This window comes from Heteronotia binoei, chromosome 2 (genome assembly GCF_032191835.1).
Source record: "Heteronotia binoei isolate CCM8104 ecotype False Entrance Well chromosome 2, APGP_CSIRO_Hbin_v1, whole genome shotgun sequence".
Classification (NCBI taxonomy): domain Eukaryota; kingdom Metazoa; phylum Chordata; class Lepidosauria; order Squamata; family Gekkonidae; genus Heteronotia; species Heteronotia binoei.
The window spans coordinates 51,787,275-51,811,430 of record NC_083224.1 but is presented as its reverse complement, the minus strand read 5'-3'; the positions used below and the strand labels follow the sequence as shown (position 1 = coordinate 51,811,430).

Below are 24,156 nucleotides of genomic sequence, written 5' to 3'. Positions count from 1 at the left end.
TGAAAAAGGTAAAATTCAAGTTCGGGTAGCAACACTGGTAGGTACAACAGTAGAAGGAAAGAAAGATACAAAGCTGCCCCCATCAACCCTCACAGTTTATTTCATCCCCCCCTCCCCCAGTCTTCTGCTTAACTGGATGGATTGGGAAAGCGTTGCTCTTTCTTTCCATATGGTTCAATTCTACCTTAGTCAGTCTTACTTCAGACTTTCCTCTTTCCCTTGCTTGCATACAGTGTGGCTGAACCATGGTTCTAAGCAGGTGGCAGATAACTGAGCTAACGCTGCAATCCTAAACAGATCATACACTTTTAAATCTATTGAAGTCTGTAACTTTGTTTAGGATTGTGCTGTAAATGGGCATTGCTTTGTTTCTGATTGGCTGGCTACTTTGGAAGAAATATTCATCAAGGGGTGTGTGTGTTTGTGTGTGTGTGTGTGTGTGAAGGGAAACAGACATGGCTGGGTTGTAAGCACACCAGGGTAACAGGGGTTCCAGTCATGCCATAGGCATGTTCTTGCTGATTCGGTTATCAGGGCAGCGGGGACTGCCTAATACCACCCCCCCTTCTGCTGAGAGGGCCTGAGCAATCACAAGCTCCAAATGAGAAAAAAAACACTATTTTGATAAAATCTCCCTTCTGTTTAATCTCCACTTGGGAGAGTTCATAAATAAAACAGGTGCTGGCTGGGAGTTCTCATTGGCTCAAGCGGTCGCAGCTTTAGTTGGTCCCATCAAAGTTATCTCATCCCCAGAGGACAACAAGGAATTGAGGCTTGCTGATCAAGCCACATGCCTGCGTCACTCGAGCCCCAAAGTGAACACCCACTGGCTACTCCTTGTGAGACTTGTATGAAATGTTTTGCACTTGTTTGACAGAGTAATTGCATCTGACACCTCTGGTTGCGGTAAAGCTCATAGGCTTTTGATTCATTTCTCACTTCCCTCCCAAAGCTAGGATGAAGAATGCTTCCCACTCCAGGGAAGGAACAGCTCACTTTCCCTCCACCAAAGCAAGGAGTTTGAGAGCAGCTAAAGAGGCTCTCAGTTCATTGCAGGGTTGCCAGGGTTCTCAATTCTGGATTGGGAAATACTTGAAGATTTTGAGAGGAGGAGCTTGGGGAGGGACCTTAGTGTGGTATAATGCCATAGGGTTCACCTTCTAAAGCAGCCATTTACTCCAGCGAAACAATCACTGTAACCCAGAGATCAGTTGTAATTCCAGGAGCTCTTCAGCCACCACCTGGAGACTGGTAACCCTCTTTAGGGGAGTCTCCTGTTCACTGGTTTCATGAAAAATCATCCTTGCATCCATTTAGTTAGATCTGACAGACAGACAGACAATATCACAAGACTAGGTTTGCTAAGTATCTCTGAGTATTGTTCCTTTTCCTGCAACATTACAAGTAATGCTGGAAGATGGAGCCCCATCACTTTGCTGTCTAGAGCATTACTGGGTTCAGCTGCTTCTTTCTGAGGGGTTGGCATGGGAACAGTCTGGTTCTAGAGATTGTTTCCAGCCTAACCAGTGGCAAACAGACTAGAAAGAGCATCTTTCAATCATATTGCATTTTCATGTATGTCCTCCATGTCTGTAGCTGGAAATTTCTGGTGCATGGTTAAGAGGGTTTCCTGGGCTATGGTAAGTCAGTTTGAAAGGGCAAAAAACAAGACAGAATTCCTGTATAATTAACTCAGGGCCAAATTCCTAAGCGCTCATGACTAGGAGCTGCCAACTCCAGGTTGTGAAATTTCTGCAGTTTTGGAAAGCAACTGTTATTCCAGGAGAACTCCTGGTCTATTCTAGTTGTTAGCAGCCCTAACTCATGTCGGGCTCTTATCTGAGAGCACCCACTGACTGAAGGCCAATTCTTATACTATAGATCAGATGTGCCCTGGGAGTTTGTACTCAGAACTGAAGTCCCATGGATGTGTGGGCCCCATTTGGATCAGGACCATGGGGAGTAGGAACCTAAACCTTCCATGATGTTTTCCAGCCCAGAAATGGCCTTGAAGAGACATTATTTGCCCCACTGAGAAAACTACCATGGACTGATGGCTACACTTAAGTTTCTGCAGTGCAGCAAACAACAACTCCTTGTGCATCATGCAGTTGGACCTGCATGAGTCCGGAAACCCAACAAGTCAGATAGGTAGGCTCTAGTCCAGTCTCCAGTCCCTGCTTGGCTTGGTTTCTCTATAGGCAATCAACTTTGTGAACACCCCCCCCCCTCCCCAGTAGTCACCCCAGAAACAGAGTTACCACTTCAGAGCCGAGGAGGGTAGCCAGGCCATAACAGGAACCCTCTGAGAGCAATAAGGGGCCTCGTGTCCCGGTGTCGTGCTGGCTCTCTAAAACTACTTTTAGTAAAAAACAGAAGCGATGTCACAGTGGGGTTACCAGGTCCTACCTTCTCACTAGTGGGATGTGTGTGTCTGGGAGCTTTCTGGGAGCAGGGGGCAAGGCAACATGGCAGCATGGCAGCATCCGACAACCCCAGCATGTTGCTTTCACGCAGAAGTGACATCATCACATTGGGGGCATTGAATGGCAGAGGTCTGGTATTTTGGGCAAAAAGCTATAGTTTTGCTCAAAATACCAGAGTGTTACTGTGTGATGTCCATGGCATGATGACATCACAGGATGCCATGCTGGGTGGTGGCTATTGGGGGCAGGGCTTTCCCCACTGGCCAGCAGTGGGCAGGAGCCCACAAAATCAGGGAATCCCCTGCTCCCACCTGGGGGCTGGCAACCCTATGTCACAGGATACTCTAGGATTTACAAAGACTCAATGGTTAAACCAGGGCCAACATATGCCCCAATCTCCTCCCCCATTTCTTCTCAACAGCATTTCAGGTGATGGTGGTAGGGTTGCCAGGTTCCTGGCTGGGGAACTTAAAAGGGAAAGCCTAGACCAGCATCACAGCCCCATATCAGCTTCACTTATACCTAGAGCCTCCTTCTAAGCTTAGTAGCAGAAGAAAGTATTGGATTTATACCCCACCCTCCGCTCTGAATCTCAGAGCAGCTTACAATCTCTTTTACCTTCCTCCCCCACAACAGACACCCCGCAAGGTAGGTGGAGCTGAGAGAGCTCTCCTGGAAGCTGCCCTTTCAAGGACAACTTCTACAAGAGCTATGGCTGACCCAAGGCCATTCCAGCAGGTGCAAGTGGAGGAGTGAGGAATCAAACCCAGTTCTCCCAAATAAGAGTCCATGCACTTAGCCACTACACCAAACTGGCATGAATTAGGATTTAAATGGCTAAATTCCATGTAACACCAGGGACACTTTGTATAATTTAGTAGCAGAAAGCAGAGTCTGGGGAGGGGAGGGAATTCAGCAGGGATGCGATGCCATAGTCCAAAGCTGCCATTTTCTCCAGGGGTACTGTTCTAGTCTAGAAATCAATCGTTTTTCAGTGAGAACTGCAGTCCTCACTAGGAGTTTGATAGCAGCACTCTCTGAAACTTCTCCCTGGCTGAACATCCCTCACCCCCAGGGCTCCTTTAAGCTCTGGTGGGGGGGGACCCCTAATCTGTCTTGTGCCCCTTTGGGGGCTGGAGGCAGCTGGGTATGTTCTTTTTGATTGAGAAATGATGCAGTGCCTTGGCCTTGGTCTATATCACCAACCCCTCCAGACTGATTTTTGCAGCTAAATTCCATCTTGAATCACCTTTCACAGTTCCCCAGCATCCAAGTATCTCTCATGGAATAGTCAGCACCACATTTCTCACTGATTACAGTTTATGTTTCATAACTAGTTCCAAGTGCAAAAACTGTGTCAAACTGCAGCTTATACTTTTTAGATTTCCAGTCTGCACCATTTTTTGGGGTGGGGGTGGGTTGGGGTTGCTGGATAATTGCTAGCTACTGGAAGTCAAGTAGGCTGGCAAAAGACAAAGCATAAAAATAAGTCAAATTTCAGAATTCAAAGCATTTGCAATTGGCTTCTGATGCCTGGCTTATAATTTTGGAAGTTTGGAAACCTAAATACCCTTGACCTCTGGCATGGTTGAGCTGTGTGAGCCTCAAGTCTTGCCAATGCCCCTCCTACCCATTTCTAGTTTTAATCACTATTCTTGAAATACACAACCATATCACTGTGTCCATGTCACTAGTTTCTAGATGACTGCTCAGGACACAGAGTCCCTTGGGAAGCAGAGAAATGCCATTTCAGTCACTGTCCTATTTTCCCAGCCACTATGGTGGGATGCACGTGTGGCACAAGTTGCAAATCCAAAAGCAATGAAATGTTAGAGCAGACATGATGGTGTCGATTTGGTTTCTGCACATGTCCTTGGTAGAGGAGACGAGTCAGTAGGGGACATGTCCCTTTCTTTGTGCCCATTATATCCTGGAACACCATATTCTGTCTTGGCAGGATGCTGCTGCTCATCAGTGTTGCTTCAAGGTTTTACCACCTGGCAGTTGTATGGCTTTTTGTACAGATTCCAGAACAATACAGTTCTAAAGATAATGAACATCCCTCCCAAATCATTTGGTAATTTACATGGTACAGCATTTGAGGACTCCCTCATTTTGGATTATAGGTGGTGGTAGGAAATCCCTATGGACTGCTTCCCCTAAAAAACAAACAAGATTTCTAAGTATCTGAAGGCTGTGTACTCCCCCACTCTGGTGCTACAGAACTTACTTCCACTGGATATAAAAAAGAACTTTACCCCTTCCATGTCTCCACTTGGTAAAATAGAGAAAATTCTGCAGCAAGGCATTTCCCTATTTCCAGTCCCATAAGAATTCCATGATCATACAATTGAAGGAATAGCAAAAAGAACATTCAAAGAGGGAAACTGCAGCTGGTCCAGAATGTGGCAGCACAGGTCCTTACTGGAACACCATGGACAGCTCATATACAACCAGTGCTGTGCCAGCTGCACCCACTCCAGGTGGAGTACTGGATCAGGTTCAAGGTTCTGGTATTAAATTTTAAGGCCCTAAAATGGTCTGGAACTCATGCATTTTTGGGACCACCTCTGGCATACCCCTTGAAGAGCACTATGCTCTGCAGAGAACCTCCTGGTGATCCCCAGCCTGAAAGACATCTGGCTATCCTTGACCAGAGCCAGGGTCTTTTCAGCTTTGGCCCCAACCTGGTGGAACTCTCTGTTAAATAACATCCATGTCCTGCAGGACCTAATGCAGTTCCACAGGGCTTGCAAGGCAGAGATGTTCCACCAGGGTTTTGGTTGAGGACAGTGGTGGGCTCCACCTTGTCTGGCAATTGCCCTCCCCATGTTTTCTGTCTCCCTCACAACACAGTGGCACAATCTGACGTTTTTAGTGCCATCTGGTAATGTTTGAACTGTGTGTTATTCCACTGCTTTGAACTGTTTTTATCAATTTATGAATGTGTTTATTGTTCACCACCCTGAGCCTTGTGTGCACAGGGGAAGGCAGTCTAAAAGCTTTATCTATAAATGAATAAAATATGGTCCAGGATAACCACCACAGGATACACCATTGTAGAAGGTACAAATGTGTCTCTCCATACAAAAACTAAGATTCACATGCACAATGCGTCCAATGTCTGACAGAATTCAGAAGAGTACCAGAACTGGAAAAACTTGACAAGACAACACTGTTGTGGGCTTGGGAAACATATCGAAATCATCACACTGCATCTGTAAGTAGAGAGATTGGCCCCAAGCAAAATGAACTGAAGGTGAACTGTCCAGTGCCCAGTGAGCAAGGATCCCTTCAGTGTGTCTGCTCAGCCTAATGAAATGCAAATGACTTTTTTAAAATTGGAAGGCAGGGACAAGGCTTTAGGTGATATTGCCTGGGGAAGAGTATCTTCTATTCTTCCTGCATGAGTTAGAAAAAAGAGAGAGCTGAGAAAAATTGTATTTTGTGTGCATGCTGGATTCTAATGTCCTCTAATGATGCTACTTGGTGTCAGGGCTGATAGCCAGCGGCAGGCAGGAGGTACAATAGTATTTCAGATAGTCTGTTGAGTAGTTCAACCTGCAAGTTGTCCATATTAAGGAGCTATGACTGAGTCAGCCCATTGGCTCCTCAGGTTATATGATTCTACTGGGCTGAAAGCTAAAGTTCACCCTCTCTTAGTAATGGCAAGGCAACCCAGCAGTATAGCAAATATATTTCTTACACACTCAGGGAAATGCTAGTTGACACTCTGGGGCCACGAAGCAGCTTTTCTCCAGGCCAATTTGACTAGAGATCTTGGAGGTTTTTTGCCACCTTCTGGGCATGGAACAGGGGTCACTGGGGGTGTTTGGGGGGAGGTGCTTGTAAATTACATGCATTGTGCAGGGGATTGGACTAGATGATCCTGAAGGTCCCTTCCAATTCTATGATTCTATGAAATATGGCAACTGGACCCTGCTGCTGAAATGTCTGGCAGCTGACATGGACTGTGCTTCCTGTTGCTCCCCTAAAGCAGTTTCTCAGTCTGTCATTGCAAAATAATCAAATTTTCATGAAGATCTCCTGCATTAATTTCAAAGGAAGGCAGACCTGCAAAGAGTTCCTTAAATTTTCCTTTAACAGGAACCACAGTATGCCTCAAATGCTTTCATCTGATTCCTTGGCAAAGCAAAAGATTTATATCTAATTCCCCAAAACTGGTGATCTTGAATGTTCAGGAAGTCTAGCTGGTCTGTTCTGGATTACAAACCAGTGACTTCCACTGAGGAAGAAAAATATACAGGACTACACTGATACTCTAACACTTTACTGTGCACAAATATGCATGCAGACAGTGTTGGATATGGGACGAGGCTTAAAAGGACTACTGGAATGAGGAACTGCTGGACTAAGGATTAAAACTCTGTTTTGCATGTATTGGGATACAACAAGGCACTGGAACTAGGACATTATTGGTACCCAGAACAAAACTGTGTTTTATTTCCTTGTCCTGCTAAAATGTCTTAGCGTGACAATTGCATTAGCTATGATTCTTTGCCCACAATGGAATAGACTGGAGGCAAATCCATTTGCTTTTTGTGTACAGCCCTTTGTAAAACATTGGGGGAGGAAAGGTAGCATTGTATGGCCTGATCTGGTCAGATCTTGGAAGTTAAGCAGGGGTGGTACTTGGAAGGGAGGCTACCAAGGAAGACTCTGCAGAGGAAGGCAATGGCAAACTACCTCTTCTCGTCTCTTGCTTTCAAAGCTCCTTGCTGGGGTCACCATAAGTTAGCTTGGCTACGACTTGACAGCACTTTACACACACAAGTATATTGGGCAAGTAGCATATAGAGATACTGGTCACCCTTGAAATCACAGGCAGAATTATATAATATAAATGGACTCCGTTCTATTATTGAAGCTCTTATTCTAGAGAGAGACAGACATGGGATGTTAACACTGTGGTACAGCAAGAGCTTTGTAACCATTTACTGTCCCAGCTTGCTTCTCAAGGTTGTTATGATTGCGGGGGGCGGGGGGGGGGCACAAATGCAACCCTGAACTACCTGGAGGGAGGATAGAGTAAAAAGATAATAAACAATATTTTTATGTACTTCAAGAATTTGGTCAACTGCCTTTATTGGCATAACGGTTTGATGTTCTTTTGGAAATAGCCAATTCTCTTTAAATAGGCTGATGAAGAAAAGCCACATCAGGACTAAACAACAAGAATTACATTTTAATGTACAGTGTTCATGCATTTCCTATAAATTTTCTTAGTAATCCTTAGAAGAACCCTGTAATCTTCATACTGAAACGAGAGATATGGAGGAAGACTGAGATGGTGATTTGCTGGGGGTGGGGGAAGATCTCCTATTAAAATTTCCAGAAGTGGGATTTGAACTGGATATTTCATGTTCATTCATGGTGGCTGAACCAAGCCTTAATTAAGGCTCTTGTTTTTCTGGTAGAGGAGAAGATATTTTATTGTTTTTCCCTTTGTGGCTGAAGCTACTGCTCATTAATTGTTCTTTTATTTTTATAGTCATTTTGTAAGAATATAACTAATCAAATTAAGAAAGATAATTAATGAGCCATTCCATTGGCTGCAAAGATAAAGCAGTATTAAACTGTCTCCTCTACAAACAAAGCCTGGCGATTAGGGATCAAATCAGGAATGCTTCAGCCTCGAGTGAATAGGAGGTAGCTAATTAAGCAAATAAGGGAAATGGTTATAGAACAGAGAAATAAAAGATCTGTAGTTTTGAGAATTCTTTACAGTACTTTGTCCATTCAGAGTGGCACTACAATTGTGTTCTCAGATTTAGACAAAAATTGCCATAAATGAGGTCTGCAAAAGGGAGGTGGGGCACAAGGACTACAAAAAGAATGCTGGAATGAGATTTATGGTTATTTTCACACTAACAATTCACTGTGGACTGGACATTGTTTGCTCATTCATGTAAATGGCTAGTGTGGGGCAACCATAGCACACACAAACTAGTAGGTCCCCCCCCAACAATGCTGTCTGTTCATAACAGTACATCTTCTTCCTTCTCCTTCAAATAACTGACCTTTGTTAAATAACATACCTTTCCATTTTGCGTGGACAGAGTCATTTATTGTATTGTGTACAGAAATAGGGACACTCACATAATGACAATATAGTGTTTGATTCCCCCCTCCAGCACATTTTCTGTTTAAAAAGTCATTGTGTATAAGGACTCTGAGATTCCACCATTGTTGAGAAAAAGGGTCTTAGAGTCCTGTTAAATGTTTGTTCACCTCCTAAGTTTTGAAGACTGAAACTCCCCAACAAAATTACACTGACAGCCAAACTTTATAAAGGTTTTCTTTCTAGAGAGTTATTTCCAGTTGCCATAGGCTCATTGATTTTCAGACTGAGAAGGAACAGGGCTGCCTAAGGAGGCAGAGGTATTCATTAGGGAAGGGTCACAGATATTTTCCAGACCAAACTGAGTTTGTGAGGGCAACCTGGCTACGACATTGGTCACCCTATTGATCGTTAGAGTTTTATGTGTATGAACATTAGCCCATCTGTTCAAGGCAGCATCTGTTTAACCCTGTCCAGTCACTATAATGGAATGTCAGAAAGCTGTCTGTGCAACCTAAATGACTTGATCTCTGTTCTTGCCCATCTTACAAAAACACTGATGCCCATCTTACAAAAATACTGTTTCACTTGGGACTTTTCCTCATGGGTTTTTGTCATTGGTTCTGCCCCCATTCTGCTTTGGTTTATCCCTTGATTTCTGCACACATTTTTGCGCCTCTAGTTTACGCTTAATTTTTCTTGTTATTTTAATCAGCACAATTCATCCAGTTATTATTAAACACCATTAGAATCAACGAATCATATGTTAATTGTGGCTCAGTCTTTTTCCATTGGGATCAACAGTATATACAGATTCAACAATAAATTCACTGTCTCCCATATGTTTCATGTTAGGATTTAGTAGTAGCTGCTAATAATCTGTGATAAAACTGATAACAATCTGTGTTCAGCTAAAATCAGACTAGATGACCTTTTCAAGATTCTAACCCTAATAAATCTGTTTCTACTATAAATTTCTTGACCTGACCTATTTCTAACCAGGCAAGAACAGGGTAGAATAGTTTAAACTGATATATACCTAGAATGAATAATTTAATCCTGATTTTCCTGCAAACAACAGTCTTGACCACAATGAAATAGTGTCCTATACAAAACATGCATACAACTGGAAGATGACCCCAGCCATGGCACTGACCTGCAAGTACTGATAGGCTAAATCTTGATGGCAGGACTTGGATTTCAGCAGAGCTCGGTCAATGGTAGCGGAAGCCTTTTGGCACATCTCCCGGGCATGACTGAGTGTGAGTGTGGACCAGGAACCTCTTTTGATGTAGTTGGACTCACTGTTGATGGGCATGTTGGTACAAGGGGTGACCTTGAGGTCATTATTGCTCTTGGAGGATTTCAGCATGTGTTCACTAATCGTGTTGTAAGCGTGCATGAAGTACCTAGGCTGGCTGTGATCTGGCTGCCGGCCAAGTGTCATGAGGCCCATAGGGTTACGATAACTGCATGTGTCACTGTCTAGATTGTCATCTGAGCTCCACCATCCTGATATGTTGGATCTGGTCCTGCGCTTGGTTTCAGTAGTTTTTGCCCTGTCCTTACTCTTGCTCCTGCGGTTCTGCTTTGAGTCCTCTGTGCCTTTCTTGCCATTGATGCTACCTTTGGAGGCACCTTCCAGTGATTGTGACTTAGCAAAAAGCTTTTGGACTGAGTGAACCAAATGCCGGATCCTTCCAGGGCTCTCACTTCGCTGTTTGGAATCGGAGCTTCGCTGGAACTGGAGGGTGCTGAAGCCATCTCTGTGGATGGGAAGTTGTTTCTCAAACTGGTCTAGAAGGTTGGCAGGGAGCCTGTTGATCTTGGTGGCTTGCGCATGGCTTGGAAATGGGTTCTCATCAGGCACCTCAAAGTGGGAGTTGTAATGGATCCGTGGAAATGTGCTACTGTTGGAAATCTGGTTGTTGAGTGGAAGGAGACAGTCACTATGAAGGGAGTTTGGAGTGGGGAACCGAGGATCCATGGTATAGGAATCTGTGGGGCTAAGGAGATAAGGATTCCTGTCCTGGGTGGCATAAAGAGATTCTTGGGGGGAGTCCAGATTATCAGAGAGATGGCGGCTTCTGTTATCTCCTAAACCCTTCATGGTGCTAGTATTTCCTAGAGCATTGCTTCAGGAGGAGAATGCTAAGATTCTGTCAGTCCAGTTTCTTGGGAGATGTTCCTAGAACCAATAAAGAAAGACAGCTAGATTAGTGACTGATAGACAAATGATTTTTCAGGATCTTTGTACCCAACTGTCTAATACATACTAATGTCATGGAGAGAATGAATGAATGAATGAATAAATGAATGAATGAATGAATATTAGGGTTCCATGAGTGAGTGAATGAATGTTAGGACTCCATGAGAGACTCAGGAACTGGCACAGTCAGTTCAAAAGATGACATATGTTTATGTTGCTCCGTGTTGGTACTATCTCCCCTCAGAATCTTACAGTAAATCTGGATGTCTCTAGCATAGTTAATTGAATTCTATGTTTTCAGTTGTTCTCATGTAAAATCTACTTATTTTAATAGGCTAGGAATGTGAAAATGTTTAGCAATTTGCCTAGGAACATATAAAGCCATGGATTCAAATCAGTTATAATAGAGAAAGAGAGCGTGCTAGAGAAATCCAGAAGATTCACTGTGAAGGGAGATGTTTAGTATCACATTCATACACCTACATATGTACACCAACACAAACTCAACTGCTTCCCTGCAACACCCATTTATACTTCATCCTTCCATCAAATCTATCCTTCAGGCTAGAATTCTATACACATAGCGCCATCCTAAATGGAGTTGCATCTTTCTAAGTGCATCACAATAATCTTGGAAATAGACAAGAATTCTAGAATTATCACAAATCAACATAGATTAATCTTTCTCTGCAAGAAAACAGAACGAGAGCTAGTTTAATAAGAGCTAGTTTGGGATACAGATGGAAACAGTCTATAAGAAAGAAAGCCTGATTCATACCCAGTTAAGTGCAAAACACTGAAGATTTAAGCTGATAAAGTCAAACAAAAATAAATTGGACTAAGTAAACAAAAACCCAAGAAATCAAGCCAAACAACAACAATATTTATGAACAGATCAAATATATATTTCTTGCTTCCCCTTATGGATTTGTTCTTGACATTAAGAGGTTGTTTTGCCTATAGGTTTTGCAAACCTGGATCCAGCCTCATATTAGAGTCATATCTATCAGAGTTGTGCCTTGATAACTGCTTGCAGAAATATGAAAGGCAACATTATTTGCATTCTTATATATTCTGGCTTGCCAACTGCTTTGGCTTGGCTCCTTTTCCATTCCTCATCATGCTATTGTACATTAGGCACTCCAGAGTTTAGAAGCAAGCAGCTGTGAGACGCTCTGCGATTCACTGCGATGGTAATGATAAGAGTGCAAACAAGAACCTGCATAGAGATGAGGCAAGTGACTCGGTGGAGTAGGCAGTCAGGGCAGCATAGCAATGGGCCATGATTTTCCCCACAACAAGGCTGATTGGACAAGCAGAAAGGTCAAGGACAATTCAGGAACATCAATCATGTGTTTGGGCTCTGGAACATCCATATGGATCTGCCCATACATATGCATATAGGAGAGAAAGAACGCAGAGTCCTCTGCGCACAATCCCACATTAGTAAGAGCATTTGTGGCTATTCATGCTAAGATAATAGCCATCAAATCTTCCTTCCTGATTGCTGCAGGCAATTAGCTCCTACCCTGCAGCAAAGGGATTCTTTCATCCTTGCGGAAATAGTCAAGATAACCAGGTGCATTATTGCATTTTTATGCCTGCTTTCTTTAGAAGCTTTGGTTTCTTGGCCACCATCATCAGAAGCAGGAAATGATCTTGATGGGGCCATCTGTCCAGCTTGGCTATCTTCCAGGGTCACGTTATGTAGGCCTGATGTAGGACAAGGCATATGCTTTACAAGCTATGAAGCACATCACAGGGGGAAAGACAATTCTTCACGCAGTACTGAAATTCGTTCTGCTAGTGACTGTGAAGTCATATTACAGCTTGTGTACTTCCCATTCATTTCCATGGGCTTGGGAAGAACATTTAAGCAAATTGTGCCCATACTCTTTAGTCAGTTTCCCTTGTTAGCTTTCCTTAGCTGAGCATAGTTTTTAAAAGGGATTGTTGTATTTTGTAGTGATAGAATATCTGGATGCTGTTAGATGGTAATAGAACACACAAGTGGGAACCCACAATACTTGCAAGGAAATCCCATCCCCCCCACTTGCCTGCAGGGTCCAGTGTGGCTCCTGGGCTCCCTAGCAGCCAACAGGCTCACCGTCTCTCCGGTCTTGGCAGCTTGTTCAGAGCTGCTCTGGATGGCCTCACCCCTCGGCCACCCCCCAGTCTCAATGGTTCACCCGGATCTGCTCTGGGCGGGCTCATCAAGGACAACTTTCAGCACTCTTGCATGAGGGACAGGGCGGGGTATGGATTGAAAAATTAAATTAAAATTTCCAGGAGCCACTCACATATGGGCCTGCGACATTTGTGAGGGGATTCCCTCCCTCACTTTTGCATCAGGCCTAGCACAACTCAGGGGCATCACTGGACTGTGTGGCCACCACTGCTGACACCAGAGGGACTCTCTGGTGATGCAGCTGCTTTCAGACCCAGTGCAATTTATGAGTTGCATGCTGGTGGTGGCATGCCCCATGAAGCTCCTGGGCTGTGCAGCCACTGCCAGCAGGCTCAGTGGGGCTTTTGGGCTGCACCATCACCACTGTTGCCAAGCCCAGTGAGGTAAGTTCACAAGCACAAGTAAAATGCTACTTTACTTTGGGGGAATTACTCCCCGCCACATAGGTTTTTTAAAAAGAAAGATTTCAGATTTTTCTGCAAACCTGGGGAGCACCCCAAGTTTGCTGAAAAATCTGTTTAGCTTTCATGTGGCCCCAGTCTGCAGATTTAAGTGGCTAATATAGTATAGATGCCATTGCCAAACTGAATGCAATAGAAGGAGAGAAGTCACAAAAAGCTCAAGGCAAAAACTCACCTAAAAAGGTTATTGCGACTCAAATTACTATGAAATACAATTTATCACAAAAACATTACAAATTCAATATTCCCAGGCAAAACAGCCATACATACAATTCAGTATTTGATGTAAAACTTCAATAATTATGTTCAAACTCGAAATTCACAGTAGATAGACAATTTCCATTAATCCCATGAATCCCAATCTGCAACAGGACTGTTAACTTTCACTTCCTGTTCCAATAATTTCCTCAGGCATGGGATTATTTAAAAAATCCAAACATCAATGAAGACACAATTTTTCAAAACTCTCATGGGACCTAAGGTCTCTGCAATTCTCTATAACAGTCCTTGAGCCATCTGAGCATTTTTCCTGTTATAGAGAATTGCAGAGACAATATGTAATGTTTTTGTTATAAACTGTACTTCATTGCTAAATTGAAGACAGCAGGTAAAGAGGAAGACCCAGCATGGACTCAGTAATGTCTCAGGTTACAGGGCTTTTTTTGTAGAAAAAGCCGAGCAGGAACTCATTTGCATATGAATTCCTGACATCACCATTGTTTCACTCAGGGCTTTTGTGTAGAAAAATCCCAGCAGGAACTCACACCCAGGAGCTCATTTGCATATTAGGCCACACCCCCTGATGCCAAGTCATTCCTGCTCAAAAAAAGCTCTAGGTGCATGGTCCCTGCTTGCACTTTTTGCAAGTGGGGCCCATGTGTGCTTGAATTCCAAGTGGCAAATTCACCTCTTGGAGTTCAGGCATGTGGGGAGCAGACAGTGCCTTCCATGGGGCTGCATCCCTAATATGATGATGTCACTTCTATGTGATGCTGTCACACTGGGATGCCCCCTCCAGGAACACCCCTCGAAGTCCCTCACTGGTGACAAGGTAGGACCCGGCAACCCTAATTGCCTGGCTCTACATCAGGGCTTGCAGAATTTGTGGCCCTGGAAAATAACTAACCTGGTGCAAGGGTAGGGACCAAGATAAATCACTCCTCTAGGAGAAATGAGCTATCATTTCCAAATGAATTCAGAAAAAACACACAAAGGTTTTAAAGTCTCATTTGTTTTCAAACAAAGATAAATGGAAATTACAGTGGGATTCACATCTCTGGCTATGCAATCATTTTTCCCCCATCCAGTATCAATTACATTTTCAGGGACTGCATCCCTCAACAAAGAGATCATGCCTTGAGACAAACAGAAGAAAGTGTGCCACAATCTGGGTATGTTATGTGCTATATGCCATAAGCTGCTTCCGAATTATGGTGGACACTATGAAATAATGACCTCCTAAGCATCCTATCCATCTCATGTTGTGTCTTCCTCTTTTCCTGATGCCTTCAACTCTCCCTAGCATTACTGCCTTTTCTAGTGACTCTTGTCTTCTCATGATGTGATGATAGTGTATGTGTGTAAAGTGCCATCAAGTCACAGCTGATTTATGATGACCCCATAGGGTTTTCAAGTCAAGTGATTAAGCAGAGAAGGTTTGCCATTGCCTTCCTCTGCAAAGTCTTCCTTAGTGGTCTCCCATCCATGTATCAATCCTGCTTACTTCTGAGATCTGATGAGATTGGGCTATACTATACCATTTCACATCCTTAGTAGATACAAAGTCAAAACAAAATGTCAGCAGTCATTTTTCCACTTTTCTCTCAGTTTGGATGGCTTTTGTAGGGATCATACCCCTTACTAAGGGATGTTTCCCTACCAAATCTCAGAGGGATGGACAGAAGGACCATAGCAGCAGAGCAGCAGTGAGGAGCAGGCACAAACATCACCACCTGGCAGCAGTTTCAGAAAGCAACTATGGAGCTCCTTGCCAGTCAGTTGACTCTAAGAGGTGTCCACCAGAGAAAACAGGCAGCATTTCTTCCTTTCTTAGCCCCTCTCTGCTCTGAAACATTTAGCTCTTTATAAGGCTCAAGCCCTTGACAGGTGTGTCAAATTCCCTGCGTCATGGTTCTTCCCTTAGCTCTGGTAAGCCTTGTCAACCAACCCAAATAATAGATGGCATATCAGATGCTTAATGAACTTCCTGTGGGTGCTACTCAAGTGCAGTTGGGTCTGCAAAAGAGATGGTGGAGATCTGTCAACCAGCTGGCAAGCCGCATTGTGTCACTGGTAGACTTCACTTGGTTTGGATAGTCATCAATTGTAATATGGCAAGGATCATACTACAAAAAAAAAGTTCTGTCCAGAGAGCTCCTGCCATTGGTTTCTGGAGATGGCCATCTGCTGCTTTTATGTACCTTTAATTTTGTGTTTCAATATTTTACATTGCCAACTGCCTTGAATGCCTTGGCAGGAAGGGAGTATATAAAGGCAGCAAATAAATAGGAAGTGATTTGACACAGTACATCTTACTTGCTACTGCTTTTTTAACCAGAAAAAAAACCCCATGTTCAACAGATAGAATTAGGATTAATTTGTTTGGGGTGCCTATATAAGGGTGAGTAGTGAAGGATGGATTATAATATCTTATTATATCTACTTGTTATAGGGACATGCAGACAGCTATTATTTTTCTCGTTATGTTGCCTCCCTTCCTGTCTTAGGTAGGTTAGATAGAAGCCTAGCAGCCCAGTCAATCATGGAAATTCCTGATATGGGGATTGTTGCAGGGTGGGCATGCTACAGTCGCAGGAAAAAATATCTCTCTCTCTCTTCAGCAGAGTCATGCTTTAAAATCTGGCTAGTGTAAGTTAAGCAAGTAGCTGTTAAAAAGGATGTAACAGAGGCAGAGCTGGCTAAAGGCCAGCATGCTGCAAATTGGAGGATCTTTGGCATCTAATCCCTTCTTGAGTCCCTGGCTTAGTTGCTGACCCTCAGCCAACAGGTTAAGCTGCCTGGGTGCCTGTCAAACTGAGTCGCATGGCTAGGTGCAAAGAGCAGCCCTGCTGGGAAGCAGCTGCTGCCTCAGAGCTGAGCTCTCCCCAGGGCACAAATCATAAACATTTGAGGAAAGGGCAAAGGAAAGAAATAGAAATGCATAATGAGCCAAGGCAGAAACTTTTATCAGAACGTGATGAAGTACACTGTCTTATGTGGCAAAGTCCACCATTCGAGAAGTGCTGTGTCAGGAATGTATGCAGAAATGTCAAGAGGTAATATAGTGAAGCTGAGGGCTGGGCTTGGCCATTATCAGAGACTACCTGGGATACACCAAAGATTCAGGAGTTTCTGTACAGCACATGTACACTGAAGGTCTCAGAGAGCAGAACAATAACTAATTCTGGAATTTAAAAATGAAGCTGGAAAAGCAAAACAAGTCATCCACTGGACTCTGCACTCACATAGTGTTAAACTGAGCCATGACCTCTGTGAAGCAAAGAAATGTACTGAGAGTGCAAAGCCTTCCAGATACATGCTTATCACATTGAAAGCTGGCTTGTCACAGTATGATGTGTCCATTGGTCTTACAAGAGTTATTAATGATGTTCAACTGGCGGGTCATGTTCCATAACTGGTCACATGCTGACTGAAGGGGTGTCACAGCTTCTGAGTCCTGTTACCATGCTCTTCTTTCAAGATTTTTTTCAAAGCAAGGATAGAAAGATGGGCAGCAGTAAAGAATTAGAAGAAAAAATGATGAGCATTTTTTATGAGCATAAAAAAAAAATTGATGCCTATTTACAGGAAATTAATGTTAAACCCCTGACAATATGAAAAAGATCTTAAACGACCCAATTGGTAAGGAAGTGGCAATTAACTCAATGAAGCCAGGGAAGGCTCCGGGTCCTGACGGTTTTGCAGCAAGATATTATAAAGTTTTTAAAGAAATTCTACTTCCAAAACTTCAGAAATTGATGAACATTATAAGAATAGATGGGAAGATACCTAATACTTGGAAGGAAGCAGAAATCTCGTTGATACCAAAAGAAGACAGAGATGTGATTAATGTAAAAAACTATAGACCAATTTCATTGCTAAATAATGACTACAAAATATATGCTAGAATTTTAGTGGGACGCCTGAAGCAGCATTTGAATAGTTTTGTTAAAGAAGAACAAGCAGGGTTTCTCCCCAGAAGGCAATTAAGAGAAAATATCAGAACTGTAATAGATGTAATAGAATATATTATGAAAAACATCCTGAAAAAGAAGCTTGCTTTTCGCTGATGCAGAGAAAACTTTTGACAATGTTCATTGGGACTTTATGTTTGCAGTAATGGAGAAATTGGGATTGGGTGAAGACTTTGTTAGAATAGTAAAGGCAATATATACTGACCAACAAGCAAGACTTTGTATAAATGCAGATTTGACAGAGAAAATAGCAATTTGTAAAGGAACAAGGGTGCCCTCTATCCCCTTTGATATTTATAATGATGCTGGAAATACTGCTTTTGCGAGTTCAAGAAGATAAGGGGATAGAGGGTTTGAAATTAAAAGGCTTTTCTTACAAATACAGAGCGTTTGCAGATGATGTAATGTTTATAAATGAAAACCCAACTCAAGTTACACCGTTGCTGCTCCAAAAAATAAAAGAATATGGTGAACTGGCAGGCTTTTATGTAAATAAAGAGAAAACAAAAAAATTGTGTAAAAATATGTCAAAATCTAAGCAGATGGAATTACAAAATTTAACAAACTGTAAAGTGGCCTCTAAAGTAAAGTATTTAGGAGTAGAAATTACAACAAAGAATATTGACTTATTTAAAAACAGCTATGAAAAGCTTTGGCGGAAAATTGAGGTGGACTTACAAAAATGGAATAAGTTGAATTTGTCTATCCTGGGTAGAATATCGGCAATAAAAATGAATGTATTACCAAGAATAATGTTCTTGTTTCAAACTATACCAATAGTGAAAGAAGATAAACAATTTCATAAATGGCAGAGGAAACTTTCGGAATTTATATGGGCTGGCAAGAAACCAAGAATTAAGATGAAGATCCTGACAGACGCTAAAGAAAGGGGAGGCTTCCAAGTACCGGATTTAAGACTATATCATGATGCAGTTTGTTTGGTATGCATTAAGGATTGGATAGTGTTATTAAACAGAAAATTATTAACATTAGAAGGCCATGGAAAGGTTTTTGGTTGTCATGCATATTTGTGCTATGGGGAAAGTAAAATAGATGGTTTTTTCTCACATCATTATGTAAGAAGTAGTTTGCTTAAAACTTGGTTGAAATACCAAAAATATGGAGATGAGAGGAAACCGCTGTGGATTGTGCCAATGGAAGTAATAGTTATATTCGGATATTGAGGAAGAGAAATGGTTACCATATAAACAATTGTTAAAAATACAAGGAGGCAAAGCAGAATTAAAATCAGTGGAAGAATTGGATTATAAATTTAATTGGTTTCAATGGTTACAAATTAAAAGTCTGCTGAAGCAGGATATTAGGAATGAAGGAATAAGACAAGAACAAACAGAAATGGAGAAAATGCTGTTTGGTGAGGACGTAAAATTGATCTCAAGAGTATATAAACTGTTACTGAAATGGTCTACAGAGGAAGAAGTGGTAAAATCTCAAATGATAAAGTGGGCAGTTAATATAAACAAGGAAATTCAGATGGAGCAATGGTAGTATTTGTGGAAGAACTCTATGAAAATATCAACATGTAATAACATAAAAGAAAATTGTTACAAAATGTTGTATAGATGGTATATGACACCAAAAAAACTGTCGAAAACAAATAATCTGATCGATGTTGGAAATGTAAAAAACATGAAGGGTCCTTCTACCATATGTGGTGGACTTGTGAAAGGGCTGTACAATATTGGCAAATGATCCAGCAAGAAATGTCAAAGATTTTGGGATACAAAGTGAAGAAGGCACCAGAAATCTTTTTGTTGGGATTACAAATAGAAAATTTTCTGAAGCAAGACAAAACATTACTTTGGTACGTGCTTTCAGCTGCATGGACATTGTATGCGCAGTTGTGGAAGCAAAATAAAATTCCAGAAAAATGGGATTGGATTATGAAAACTATGCACTGGAGTGAAATGGGCCCTGCGGAGCCTCGAACAATTCCGCAAGGCCTGCAAGACCGTCCTTTTTGGGATGGCCTTTACCTGACTGAACGATTGATGATTCGCCTTAAATGATTCCGCCATAGTATTTACACCTAACAGAGTAGCACTAGGAATGTTAATTTTAATTGGAATGTTTTTAAGTGAATGTGATTTAAAAACCTGTTGTATAATTTATTGTATGGATCCATGTTGTTAGCCGCCCTGAGCCTGCTTCGGCGGGGAGGGCGGGATATAAATAAAATATTATTATTATTAAATGGACAAATTAACAAGAACACTAAAGGAAATTGATATGGAAAAATTTAATAATAAATGGGGAACGTTTCAGAACTATGTGGAAGAACACTGGAGAGTGAAAGGACACTTGGTGATATTTGATAATGGATAACTTGTTTATTAGCTATTTTTAATTTATTGAGACAAGAAAGATAGTTAAAATGAGAGTATGAGAAAATATTTTGTTCTTTCTTAAAAGATTATAATAAGAGATAATATGACTTAATTTAGTAATATATTGGATCATTAATCGAATGAGGTAATAACCATAAAGAAGTATAAGTTCCTTTTTTCTTTTTAAACAGTTTTTTAAAAAATGTTAAATTACCTTTATTGCTTTTATATTGTAAGTAACACTGGGGAAGTCTTGAAAGGGAGGAGGGGAGGTGGAAAATGTGATGCAACATATTGACTTTTATTTGAGAGAAGTAAATGAAATAGTGATATAATATGTTGTAGAATAATAAAACTTGTTCCAGTTTTGCAGCTTGGGATTAAAGCTGGATCTTTTGTCTGAAAATGCTGTATAGAGGATTTGATGCAGAAGTCAAATCTATTTATGAAAATGAGACAATTTCCAAGATGTTACCTGGCTATAAGATTCTGAGCACTAACAATGGGGTTGGGGGATGGGCACTGCTGTTTTTGTGAGCCTTGTTGAAACAGCAGCCAACCACTGCATTCTGTGGGCAGACATAATGCTGGGCTAGAGAGAGACCACTGGTAGAACTCACTGTGGGCATTTCTTATGCAGAAAAAAAATTCCCAATACATAGAAACGAAACAATGCACATGTTCCCCCCATCATTTCAGTTGCTTTAAGGAAACAGAAAATGTACAGAAGTATATGGCAATCTAAGAGCTGTAGCAGAAACAATATATTGAATGGTATTACTCTCCAAACACAGGACAAAGAAGCTCAAATGATAGTGAGTTCTTCCTTTCCCATGCATCCCAGCATGGAACTCATGCATCTTAGACATTCTGGTATTCTGGAGAAAGCCTGGACCCACATGGAAATCTAATCTTACATCATTATGCAAAGGACTCCTTACATTTCCCCAGTGCATATCAAGCATCCCCTGATAAAAAAAACAGTTTATATTTTACAGAACCAAGTAAAGAAGTTTTTATGATTGCTCCATTTTAGGCTGCAAGTCGAAGGGAGAGGAGAGAGACTGTACATTTGAATCCTCTCCCAGGGAAACACTTCCTAAATATAGACAACTACTTTGCTGCAGAGAAGCAGTCCATTTAGCCTTCTCCCCTAACATGCTGTGTTTTATATACTGCAGGAGGGGTTTTCTTTTTTAGGATGAGCAACTCCCGCCTATCTGCTGCCTGAATTGGTTACCATCTCAGAAAATATTTATAGCTTGTGTGAACAGGTTTTTACATGCAAAATGGCAATGCACATACTTGACTCGTCCACCTTGGGGTTTTGTGTGCTTCTGCTCACCAAGACAGAGGAAGATCAACACTAGTTTAAATTAGTTCCACTGGACTACCAAGGGCCTAAGAAATAGGAGCGTAACAAGCCACTTTTCAAAAAGGGTAAGCTGTTAGTTAAAGTACTTCCATCTGCTCTCCATTTCAATTTGCACCTTCTGCTGGCTGCTCAGCATGCATGTTCTGGCTGTCCCAACACAATCACACACATGGAGCACTGGTGTGAGCAGAGAGCAACTGAATGACAGTTGGGAGGGAAGCTGGGTTGTCAAGCCGCCTCACACTTCAGCTCAGCAGTGGAGCTGGAGGTGTCTTAGAGCACTCTGGGGGGAAAGCTAATAGAAAGAGGCTGTTACTCTCCCGTTCAACCCAGCAGGGGATCTGGTTCCGTGTCACTTTCTATTCTCTTCTCCTATTTGCAAGCAAAATTTAGCTTCTTCTTGTGAACCACTAAATCTTCTATCAAAGGCTACTTCTATATGCCTCCTTCTCTAGAGCCATTTTAATATCAATGACTTTGCTCCTATAAATACAGGAAATTTATAGTAGTGCTATTTTAATATCAATGACTTTGCTCCTGTAAATACTGGAAATTTATAGTTTCATTGCAAGTGCTCCCCATTTACCATCAACACGTATGTTGTGTGGTTGTGACTTGTATCTTGCAGTTAGTAGGGTTAACAAAAAAGAACTGTATTGAAAAACAGGAATACTTAACCAGTCATCTTTTGAAGTTTTGCAGTCTGTGCAGTCTGAAGTGGCCTTTCTTAAGATGCTTAGAGCTACTTCTGGATCCTTCATTGGCAAGGCAATAGAGTCTGGGCAGAACGAGTATGGACCTACTGCAGTAAGGACTTTTCCATATAGCTAGCATTAAATGAGTGGTCATAATCATGTGTGAAGGCAGGCTCAGTTCAGGATTATGCCCTGAAGACTCTTTTATGACGGTCCATGACTTCTGAGTAGGGTTGCCAGCTCTGGGTTGGGAAATACCTGGAGATTTGTGGGGTGGAATAGTGGGAGATCTCCATGTTCCACCTGGAGGCTGGCAAGTCTACTTATGGTCAGAGAACTTATACTTTATATTGATTAATCACATTCATAACCTTAACATACTCCACCTACAGTAATACATGAGCTAGTTCTGGAACCACACAAATGTGTGTGTGAGTGTGTGTGTGTGTGTGTGTGAAAGAGAGTGCTACGCTTGGCCCACTTCCCTGAGTGATGAGAGGGCCCAGAAGCAGTGGTACCCAGGTTCAATGAGTGATTGTAGGAGGAAACTGGGAGTTTGTCCAAGTTACAGATGTGAGTAATCAATGTACAGTATAAGGTCTTGGAAAGTAGTCTTCCTGGCACTCTAGAAAGCAGCACGTCCACTACTCTATATCAGAACCACAGTGAGAGGGATCCTGCCTCTCCAAGGTATTTCACTTTCAATCTCTGTTTTGTTCTCTGTCTCTTCCACTTTTTGACTGTTTAATTTACCGTATTTTTCGCACCATAAGACGCACTCCCCCCCCAAAAAAAAGTGGGGGGGAAAGTGTGTGCATCTTATGGAGCGAAGGTACGTACCTTCCTCCGGGGGGGGGGGGGGGGGGCGATCCGCTGCCTCCGCCTCTGATCCCGGCGCTTCCCCCGTGCCTGCCTGCCTGGCTCCAGCTCTGACTCTTACAGCAAGCGCCAGGATCGCTCCCTCCACCCTCCGATCCCAGCGCTTGCTTTAAGCATCAGAGCTGAAGCCAGGCAGACAGGCCCGGAGAAAGCACGCCGCCCCCTCCACAGCCGGCGCTCGTGAAGCGCTGGGTTTGCGGAGGGGGTGGGTGCTTCCTCCGTGCCTGTCTGCCTGGCTTCAGCTGATGCTTAAAGCAAGCGCTGGGATCGGAGGGTGGAGGGAGCGATCCTGGCGCTTGCTGTAAGCATCAGCTGAAGCCAGGCAGACAGGCACGGAGGAAGCACCCACCCCCTCCGCAAACCCAGCGCTTCGCGAGCACCGGCTGTGGAAGGGGCGGCGTGCTTCCCCCGCGCCTGCGTGCCTGGCTGGGAGACAAGCGGCGAGATCGCTCCCTGTGAAGTGCTGGATTTGCGGTGGGGGCGGAGGGAGCGATCTCGCCGCTTGTCTCCCAGCCAGGCACCTGCGTCTAATGGTCCGGAGCATCTAATGGACTGAAAAATACGGTAATTTAATTTTTCAATTTATGAAAGAGCCGCATGGTGCAGAGTGTTAAAGCTGCAGTACTGCAGTCCTAAGCACTGCTCATTGCCTGAGTTCAATCCCCGGCGGAAGCTGGGTTTTCAGGTAGCCAGCTTGAAGTTGACTCAGGCTTCCATCCTTCCAAGGTCAGTAAAATGAGTACTCAGCTTGCTGGGGGGAAAACGTAGATGACTGGGGAAGGCAATGGCAAACCACCCCGTAAAAAGTCTGCCATGAAAACGTTGTGAAAGCAATGTCACCCCAGAGTCAGAAACGACTGGTGTTTGCACAGGTATGAGGAAAAGCCCCCTTTCTGAACATCGTAGTCACCAGCATGGTTGCCAGGGCACCTGGAGAAGTAACTCACACACGTCTGGCTAGAGAGTGTGGGCAAACCTATCCAGGGATATAAAGGATTTATGTATACAAGCAGCCACAAGTTATATAGGCACTCTAAACCGGTACAGAGTGCCTACTAGCATAACGGACGCCTTCCCGTCATTCCGTATGCCAGTCAAGGAGCGGAAGAGACTCCGCCGCCAAGGAGCTATCCAGGCGAACGGTTATGAAGCGCTGACCATGGAATCCACTGTGGAGGGCTAACACCACACGCAGCCATCTTCCCGTCAGACTTGACTCCATTTCGTCGTAACAGAAGGCTCACGTACACACCAGATGTCACCTTTGGCCTGCAAGCAACCCATCTACCCAAAGAATTGG

General features: G+C 42.9%; 1 protein-coding gene across 2 annotated transcripts in view; it reads right to left on the bottom strand.

Annotated features, from left to right (window-relative positions):
* The window catches only part of DLGAP4 (DLG associated protein 4), a 422,133-nt gene that overhangs the window by 108,991 nt on the left and 288,986 nt on the right, over window positions 1–24,156 (bottom strand). For both annotated transcript variants that reach the window (XM_060230962.1, XM_060230961.1), the window contains one exon: window positions 9,665–10,696. In XM_060230962.1, the coding sequence (XP_060086945.1) occupies window positions 9,665–10,618 (954 nt within the window). In that variant the 5' untranslated portion in view covers window positions 10,619–10,696. The remainder of the gene's footprint in view (window positions 1–9,664; window positions 10,697–24,156) is intronic.